General features: G+C 40.3%; 1 protein-coding gene across 1 annotated transcript; it reads left to right on the forward strand.

Annotated features, from left to right (window-relative positions):
- Positions 1 to 219: 219 nt before the first annotated feature.
- OTOL1 (otolin 1) lies at positions 220 to 9,957 on the forward strand. Its single transcript, XM_058730404.1, has 4 exons — positions 220 to 587; positions 3,788 to 3,877; positions 8,039 to 8,110; positions 8,722 to 9,957. Exons 1-4 carry the CDS (start codon positions 224 to 226, stop codon positions 9,618 to 9,620), a joined length of 1,425 nt encoding a protein of 474 aa, XP_058586387.1. The 5' UTR covers positions 220 to 223; the 3' UTR covers positions 9,621 to 9,957.
- Positions 9,958 to 10,439: the final 482 nt, after the last annotated feature.

Here is a 10,439-nt window from a genome sequence, read left to right on the forward strand (position 1 = left end):
TAAATATTTTAAGTAAACAAAATATCCTGTTGTGATTCAAGTACATATTTGCATTAAAATGCATTTAAAATACCATTCAATATTATGCATACTGTTTATTCTTATGGTTCACATGCATTTATATATTTCCTTCTTATATATTTATATCACTTAATCATTACATTTGGATCTCATGTCATATGTGTATATATATTCCCATTATATCTTTCTTCCAGCCTCAACTATGTGGATGTTTTCTTGGCTGTGTGCCATTTTAATTATTTTGGCTTTTGCTGGTATGGACACAGTAGCAAAGACCACACCACATCCCAAATTTACGAAGAAATCTGACGGAAAAGAGATGCTAAAGGGTCTAAAGCCGTCCAGTGGCCCACCTCCAGAAGAAGAGGAAATTCCTTTCACAGAAGTGGCTGAAATGGTGGAACCGACCCCCAACCCCCCAGCCCTAGATTCTGCCTTCGGTACTGCCACTCTCTTCCCCTTTGAAAACTTCACTCTTGACACGGCTGATTTTTTTCTGAATTGCTGTGATTGTTGTTCATCTGTCCCAGGGCAAAAAGGAGAACCTGGAGAGACTGGAAAGCCAGGTATTTGAAAGTGCATGAAGCCATATTTCCTACCTGGATGTTCTTGGAGTTGAGAGGTAGATTGGAGGTAGAATTGTCCCAAAGGTTTCTACATTGTCCTGCAAATGGCGACAGGGTCTAGGTGTAACACCGTGACAAATGCAAATGGGTGCTGTGTTGCCCACCAGCCACACGTGTGGCTATTAATAAATATAAACATAAACATTAATATTAAAAATTCAGTTCCTCAATGACACTAGCCACATTTCCAATGATCAATGGCCACACATGGCCAAAGACTACTGTATTGGGCGGTACAGATACAGAGCATTTTCATCAGTGCAGAAAGTTCTATTGGACAGCGCTGGCTAGAGCAGAAACCAGGCTCCCGACCCCAGCCCTGGCACACAGTTCTTCACCTTACAAACTTACTGCCAGTACAGTCTTCTCGTTAATGGCTGATGTAAAAAGGGTAAATGAAAATTCTGCTGGCTAGTTAGAATGTGTCTTGACTGATGGATTTCTGGAGTGCTATTTGTAGTTAGGATTAGAAATGGCATGTCTGGGATGGGGAGAATAAGGGGCAGGATTCAGTTTGCTCTTCATTGAGATTCCAAGGCAACACTGTATCCTTGCCCAACAATGTTCTCCATTGAACATCATGGTTACATATTTCAAAATTTAAGATATCTTTAATATATACATTATGCATATACTGAGTTTTACTGTAATACATTTCAGCTCTTACATGTCATATAGCAGAGAACTCAGGTAAAATTGAGATAGGAGTGTCAGTTTAAAATTCACTATTCCCTAAAAAAAATGACATATATATATTTGTTATGTCTTGCCTGCAGAACTTAAAGTTATAAAAGCAGAAATTGTGCACCCTCATTAAGCTTTTCATTCATTTCATCCTATAGTAGGAACCTTTTGGGAAATGTGATCAATATTCATGCAGAGCTGGAATTAAAAGGTAGAGTTGCTGGGCAGTGGTCAGGGCATGAAGATTTCTGGATTGCTGAAACATTATTGGAAATGCAATGATACCGAGAAAATTACATTTACCAGAATTCCTCTTAGTATCATATCTGGCTGGTGAGCTGCTTGAGGGTGAAGACCTCCAAGGACATGGTCAAGTAAACACAGCTGGTTGCTAAACTGTCTTCTAAGGCTGTAGGTCTGTCACATGAGAGCTTTTGTTTTACCCTTTGGTAGAGTAGCTGGACAGTTCTCAGAGCTCAGTCTCTCCTCTAAATACATAGGACAAACATTTTGGACGTATGCCAAATTATTTGCCTGCCTGGGGTGCTCATATGTTTTAGTCTGACCAAGTCAGCACAGAGCAGAGTGTTCAAGAGCTCAGAATGTCTTGTCTATCATGGTCCTACCTTTGGGAAGCGTCATTACCTAAGTCTCAGTTTACAAAATAGTAGAAGTTGGGGGTGAGTGGGTGGCTCAGTTGGTTAAGCATTGGACTTGGGCTCTGGTCATGATCTCGTGGTTCATAAGTTTGAGCCTCGTGTTGGGCTCTGTGCTGACAGCTCAGAGCCTGGAGCCTGTTTTCGATTCTGTGTCTCCCTCTCTTTCTGTGCCCCTCCCCTGCTTACACTTGTGCTCTCTTTCTCTCTCTCTCTCTGTCTCAAAAATAAATGAAAATAAAAAAAAAAATTAAGGGGTGCCTGGGTGGCTCAGTCAGTTAAGCCTCCGACTTCGGCTAAGGTCATGATCTCATGGTTCTTGAGTTCGAGCCCTGCACCCAGCTCTGTGCTGACAGCTCAGAGCCTGGAGCCCGCTTTGGATTCTGTGTCTCCGTCTCTCTGCCCCTCGCCTGCTGATTCTCTTTTTTTCCCTCTCTCTCTCAAAAATAAACAGACAATAAAGAGAGTAGTAAAATGGGATAAGAATAGTACCAACTTCATGGGGTCATCAAGAGACAGAATGAGGTAATACACGTAAAGACTCACTGTGGTACCTGATAGAATAAGTGCTCAATAAATTGTGTTTGTTTTTCCAGTTAGCTGTAGTAGGAGTCTTTTCCTCTTCTCAGCCTAATAGGGTCTTGTTTCTGAGATTCATAGATATTTATTCTACTGTTTCAGTGTTTCAAAGACGCTGCTTGGTTAAAAAGTTAGAAATCTAGCATAAGAGGGACATTAAACAAACTTGAAAATGACAATAAACCCTCTCAAACCCAGCTATTTTATTTTATTATCATTTTTGTAAACTTTATTTGTTTATTTTGAGAGAAAGTGTGTGGGAGAGGCAGAGAGAGAGGGAGAGAAAGAATCCCAAGCAGGCTCTGCACCCCCAGCGCAGAGCCCAATGCGGGGCTCGAACTCACAAACCTCGAGATCATGACCTGAGCTGAAACCAAGAGTCGGACACTTAACTAACTGAGCCACCCAGGCGCCCCACCCACTGTGCTCGTCTTTCAGTTTCTTAAAAACACCATGGTCTTTTCCCGAAATGCTCATCTATGTATTTTGGGGTTGTTTTTTTTTCTTTTTCTTTTTTTTTTTTTTTTTGTTTCAGAAAATCCTAATTTGTTCATTTGTCATTTTCCCAGGGATGTCTCCTCTGATAGCATAAATTAGGTTCTTTTAGCACAATCTATAATGGGACTTTCCTGTTTTCCTTTGCCTCACTAGCTGCAATGTGATAATTTCTACTTATTGGTGTGGTTATTGTTCAGTGTTTATCTCTCCCAGGCTCTCAGCTCCACCAGGGAAAGAGCAGCTGGGATGTTGATAGCTGATTCTTAACACCTTGTATGGTGCTTGGTGTCTAGGAGGCCTCAGCAATACTTCCTGAAAAAATGCATAAGTGAATGAATGAGAAAACCAAAAATGCTAGGTATTGGGTTTTACTTCCAATTAAAGAGTGTGGTCCACGTGAGGTTAAGAGCCAGATAATAATTTTGTCCTTGTTGTTTGATATGGCAGTGCTTCCCTGAATCGTTTCACTGCTGCCATGAATCCAGTGACAGGGACTAATGGGCTCAATTTATCTATTCAGGTGGCACAAAATTATAAATCAGACAAAAATATTGTCCTTAGGATTATGTAGTTGTTTTAGTCTTACCCGGATTTTATTATTAAGACTCTGACAGTTATTGGTCTCAATGAAATGACGCCTAAAAAAATTTTTTTTTTCCAGAACTAATGAATTTCAAAAGAGAATTTTTTTTTTATCCTGATGGTTTTAAATCTCATTTCCAGGTCTTAAGGGAGAGGCTGGTGGAATGGGGATCCCAGGGCCACCAGGAATTGTTGGACCCCCAGGTCCAAAAGGCCAGAAAGGAGAGAAGGGTAGGTACTTATATCCATTTCGTGTCAAAACTCAGGACATGTTCTGTATCATTTTTCAGGAGAGCAACCTGCTAAGTAAATACCATATTCTTGCAGGTGGATCAATTTTTAAAAATGTAAAAAACTTGGTAAGGCATATTGCAAGTTATATTTGATATAAAAATGTTAACTTTATAAATAGTCTATTGAGGGACTTTAAAGTTTTCTGGTAATGTTTCTCTCTTTCTCTCCACCCTCCCTCCTTCCCTTCCACACATGTAGGCTCTCACACATCTTGTCTTTTCTTCTTTTTAAGAGAGAGAGAGAGAGAGCACAGGCATGTGAGAGCAGGGGAGGGGCAGAGGGAGAGGGAAAGAAAGAATATTAAGCAGACTCCACATCCACCCAGAGCCTGATGCGGGGCTCAATCTCATGAACATGAGGTCATAGCCTGAGCAGAAATTAAGAGCTGGACGCCTAACTGACTGAGCTACCCAGGCACCCCTCACACATCTTTTCTATGTCTTGTTGGCCACACAGCTGACCTAGTGACTGGTAACCACAGGGTATAGTCTCTGGGGAAGGATCCTTTCCGGTATACTCCTGAGTGAGCTCTTCCTCATGATACACATTAATTTTGTATTAGATAAAACTAACTAGAGCAGGCTATAACCCTATAGAATTATTCTGTTTAGATGGATAGCATCCTTACTAAGGAGAACATGACATGCCTTTTTGGCTCACTCCAATCAGGAGTGGAAAGAGCACTGAATTAAAATGGAAGAAATCAAGCTTGTAGCAATGACCTTGTACCAGTCACTTTACCTCATCTGGAAATCAATGGGGAATAGACTAGGTATTTATTTATATCCTATTTACTATCAAAGAAGATTTGTGGTTATGTGTGCTTTCATAGATCTTTTCTGGCTCAGAAATTCTGTAATTCCATAGATCTATCAGCCAGGGGAAATCCCTGGTTCTCTAAGTGCTTCAAGACATTGAGGGAAGGTTATAGATTCACCGGGACATTTAAAAATTCCGCAGTGAATACTACCAGCCTGTAGAAATACCATCTATCCATCAAGTTAAATGTTTTAGCCTCAGTGTCACATGTCAAAAGACCTAATATCATCTATACATCACCCTCCACATGGCTGAGGAACTGTCTAACTCATTTCTAGTAGAATATTCAGTGAAGTAATTACTCCAAAAAGATGCTAAGGTAAGAAAGAGCTCCTTCACAGTTGTCAGTTATGCGATTTTCATTCTCGGAAACATTTAATCCTTTTGTGGCTGAATTATGTTAGCGGAAAGCCCTGTGAAATAAAGATGAGTGATGAACCTCCCCAGTGATTCATACATTTTGGAAGCCAGACTTCTGGAAGTAGAAGAAAAAAACAGGGAAGTATGATAAGATAAGGTTCTTAAGATTACACTTTGATGAAAGACCAAAAGTAGAAATTCATTCAGCCAGTCTCTATAAAGGGGCAACTCTACTTTCTTTTTATTTCCAGACTTAGCTTGGACTCTTGGTTAAGATTGAAAGTTAAAATAATAAATGAGTTGAATGACTGCATTCTGGTTCATCACAACCTGATTAAGTAAACTCAATGTAAGCAGTTAAATTGAAATTGAGAACCAGAATAACTGTGCAGTAAGGCTGGTATATGAGTATTGGCAAGGACGGGGGTTAGAATAGTCCTTCACTTCCATTCAGAGTTGGGTTCTCTCCAAAGGGATACAGATATTCTCCTGATGGCCTATGGGTTAATTTCCAAATTGTAAATTTTATGTGGAATGGTAATGGAAGGGGGTCAGCTACTTAGAAAACTACTGAGCAGTTTATGTGGGATTTCTCTAGCTGGTCTTGTGAAATTTGGTGGTCGGGGGAGTCTCTTCTCACGATTTGTAATTTGACATGGGATTTCTTTTTCCCTAACAAAAATAAAACAAAAAAACAAAGTAAGTCAGAGAAAGACAAATATCACATAATTTCACTCATATGTGGAATTTAAGAAACAAAACTGATGAACATAGGGGAAGGGAAGTAAAAATAAGATAAGAAGGGAGGCAAACCATAAGAGACTCTTAAATACAGAGAACAAACTGAAGCTTACTGGAAGGATATTGGGTGGGGGCATGGGCTAAATGGGTGATGGGCATTAAGGAGGGCACTTGTTGGGATGAGCACTGGGCATTGTACATAAATGATGGATCACTAAATTCTACTCCTGAAATCATTACTACTCTATATGTTAACTAACTTGGGTTTAAATTAAAAAAAAAAAAGAAAGTAAAATTTAAAAATTTTCAGCACATAAGAAAGGAGTTATATCTATAAAACCAAATAAATAAAAATTAATAAATTAAAAAAGTAAAAAAAATATTAGTTGTATCATAAATAATATGGTTGGCAAACTGATGCCAACCAATGTTACATACAGTCATGTTTGACTGTATGCGAATTTGTAAACTTTCATACTTCAGTTTCTTCTGTGATAAAAAGTGGTAAAAATATCTGCTTTACCTTTCTTGAGGGGAGATGCTATAAACTTCTGTAAATGAAAAATGTTCCCATTGATGAAATGTGCTCTGTTATATGAGTCTCCCTGTTATCCAAGAGGCTATGTTAATATCAAATGAGAATTAATTTTGAATTGAAAAGGTTGGATTAATTTTTAAAAATTATTTACTTATTTTTTTATTTTTGAAAGAGAGAGAGAGCACTTGAGCACATGCACACACACGAGCAGGGGAGGGTCAGAGAGAGTGGGAGAGAAAGAATACCAAGCAGGCTCCATGCTGGATGTAGAGCCTGACTCTGGGCTGGATCTCATGACAGTGAGATCATAACTTGATGGGAAATCAAGAGTCGACCCCTTAACTGACTGTGCCACCAGATTAATTTTTTTTTTTACAGTTTATTTATTTATTTTGAGAGAGAGAGAGAAAGCAAGGGAAGGGCAGAGAGAGAGGGAGACACAGAATCCCAAGCAGCTTCCACACTCTCAGTGTGGAGCCCAACACAGGGCTTGAACTCAGAAATTGTGAGATCATGACCTGTGCTCAAATCAAGAGTTAGATGCTTAACTGACTGAGCCTCCCAGGTGCCCCTGGATTAAATTCTTTAAAAATCTTGTTAAGAACTTGGAACATTACCTGGCACAAAGGAAATGCTCAATAAAAGTTAACTATTATTCCTCCTACTATTATTACTGCTATTATCATTTTCAATAAAAATGAATTTAGTGTGGTTGTACTGTAACAGGAGGGGCCTTTAGCAGGTCCAGTATAAAAATGCATTTTGTGGCACTGGGAAAATATCCCAAAACCTAGATCTTTAGATTTCTTTTCAAACATGAATTTTTACAGTTCTGTGATTTGTCCAAAGAGCATATGAAAAAAATTCCAAACACAATGAAAATTGGCTTTTCCCTAATGCTCTATGTCAAGGACTATATATTTGCATTTTATATTTATATTTGTATTTATATTCACTATCCTGGATGGGTTTTTTTTTGTTTAATTTTTTAATATTTTATTTATTTTTGAGAGACAGAGTATGAGTGGGGGAGGGGCAGAGAGAGAGGGAGACCCAGAATCTGAAGCAGGCTCCAGGCTCCGAGCTGTCAGCACAGAGCCCAACCTGGGGCTCGAACCCATGAACCGTGAGATGATGACCTGAGCCAAAGTCGGAAGCTTAACCGACTGAGCCACCCAGGTGCCCGGGGAAGGGTTTTTGATATGATTAGTTTTAGCTAATTGCAGAATGCATGCTCTGTGTTATAAGGTGGTGACACTCTTTTTTAGGCATTGTGGGGAACATAAAGAAGGGGATATTTTAACTGTTATTCAAGATTCATAAGAAGAAAAAACAAACACATAAATAACAAGACAAAATATCATGAATTTCATGAGAGATTTGAAGAGCAAGGAGAATGCTGGGGGAAAAGCTGAATTTTGTGCAAAGAGATTGGCACTATCCCAAATCTTGTTTAAATGGTTCACCATCAACTGGAACAAAATATTCCTAATCATGCTCGATAAATTTTTTTCCCGTATTGTTTTTCCTTTATCCATTTTGGTAGAGGAAGTGTTGGATTGTAACATGGTTGCAAAATGGATGTTAGTTATACCATAACTAATGTAGTTGGAAGAAAGTTAATCTTGGTATCATTTTAGGACTTAAGGGGGAACGTGGGGACCAAGGAACAAGTGGAGCCCCAGGATACCCGGGAAAACCCGGAGAACCAGGTAGAGTATAAACTGTATCTATTGCGTTCAGTCATGTGTGCAGCACAGCCCCTAATTTTCTTCCTGTTTGTACTTATGCAGGAGGTAAGATGGACATACGAATTGCTTTTATTCTCATACTTCAGTGTCCTGATTGCTAGAGTGCAACAGGTGCTGGTCAGGTAGTTTGGAGACTAAATAAAAGCTTCTGAGCTTGTGTCCTCAGTCTAGCTGTCTTTGGGAAAAAGACAGCTTCAGCTTCTCTCCCTGTGAGATTTTGGGTTTGGATGGACTTAGTGGAGATGTAGGGGAATACTTGGGTTGGGCCAAAACACAAAGGGTAATGGACTACCATGGGTCGCTGTGGTTCTAAATCCTGTTTCTTATCTTAAAAGTACAAAAAAAAAAATAGAACTAGATTTATGAGATTTAAATATAGGTTGTCACTACTTGGTGGCATTAACTCCTCCCCCTGTGAGAGAGCCGCAGGATCCAAATGGCACAGCTGTGGCTGAGACAGGAGTTGGGGTTCCAGTCTCAGTGAGTAGGTGTCATTTCTGTTTCGTGAGCTCTGTGGTAATAGCGTTCTGTTCAATGTGATCCTTGAATGTCATTTGAACTTTCTGTTTCAGGTGGCCTTGGTCCTAAGGGGGAGAAAGGAAACATCGGACTGACAGGAGTGAAGGGGCAAAAAGGCTCCAAAGGGGACACGTGTGCAAATGGTACCCAAGGAGATAAAGGAGACCAGGGGGCTGCGGGCTCACCTGGCTTGAATGGAGAGCCTGGGGCCAAGGGAGAGAAAGGGGAGATGGGGGAAAAGGGCTGCTGTGGGGAGTCTGGGCAGAGGGGAGGGAAGGGAGAAAAAGGTGAGGAGGGTCTGAAAGGGGAAAAAGGTAGCAAAGGAGATACTGGAACGGAAGGCAAAAGCGGCCCAGATGGCCTGCCTGGGGCCCCAGGGGAGCCAGGAGTTAAAGGAGAAAAGGGAGAGTTAGGTCCTCCTGGTCTTGCGGGGCCTGTGGGGCCAAAAGGCGAGGTTGGGAGCAAAGGGGTCCGGGGATCTATTGGCAAGAAGGGCTCTCGGGGCTTCAAAGGCTCCAAGGGGGAGGTGGCCAGAGTGCTGCGGTCAGCCTTCAGCGCCACTTTATCGAAGCCTTTCCCTCCTCCCAACATCCCAATCAAATTTGACAAGGTTCTCTATAATGACCAAGGGAATTACAGCCCTGTCACTGGCAAATTTAACTGTAGTGTTCCTGGCGCATATGTATTTTCCTACCATGTCACTGTGAGGGGCAGACCCGCTCGCATCAGCCTGGTGGCCCGGAATAAGAAGCAGTTCAAGTCCAGAGAAACGCTCTATGGCCATGAAATAGACCAGGCGTCTCTTCTTATCATCCTGAAATTAAGTGCAGGGGACCAAGTCTGGTTGGAAGTTTCGAAAGATTGGAATGGGGTCTATGTCAGCCCTGAGGATGATAGCATTTTTACTGGGTTCCTTTTGTACCCAGAGGAAAATTCTGGAATTTCACCATAAGCTGTGTCTTGAATGCTGTAGTTTGGGTTCAGTGGAATAAGTCAGGCAACACAGGTAGTGTTACTAAAAAGAACAACTTTCATTATGTTTTTCATGAGTATAAAAATAATATAGAAAAAATAAGAAAAATATTGTATAACCTAAAGTCAATTACTCTGCCTATTTTAAGACATCACCTTTAAAAAATATATTTATATGTATTGGAAACATGTGTCTATTAATTTTGTAGTTAACTTTTTTCATTTAGCATTATAATGCCATTTCCCATGCCATTTAAATAATATCTGCATATAAAATATGATTGACATCTGTAATTAATAAATATATTCTTACCAAATATCTTGTATATCTCATATAGGTGTGTGCAACTCTTTTCTGTGTGAGTGTAAGGCTAACAAGTGACACATGATGGGCTGGTATGTCTCAAGAGTTTAGAAACTGTTAGGATTGACTTGCAACAAAATGGAGCTATTCCCTTGTCAGTTTAATTCAAGGAGAATGCACAGAAAGAATGATAAAAAATAGCTAAAATATCTTCAAAATTAATCAATGTAAAAGTTTGCCCATAAAAATCCTGTAATAGGTGGCCATGTGTGTTGGATAAAAGGTAAAAAGTAAGTTTGTAAAAGGGCTCCTGGGTGGCTCAATCAGTTAAGCATTGGACTCTTGATTTCGGCTCAGGTCATAATCTCGCGGTTTGTGGGACCGAGCTCCTCATTGGGCTCTTTGCTGACAGCACAGAGACTGCTTGGGACTCTCTCTCTCCCTTTCTCTCTGCCCCTCTTCCACACATGCATGTTCACATGCTCTCTCTCTCTC

Source organism: Neofelis nebulosa, chromosome 5 (genome assembly GCF_028018385.1).
Source record: "Neofelis nebulosa isolate mNeoNeb1 chromosome 5, mNeoNeb1.pri, whole genome shotgun sequence".
NCBI lineage: Eukaryota > Metazoa > Chordata > Mammalia > Carnivora > Felidae > Neofelis > Neofelis nebulosa.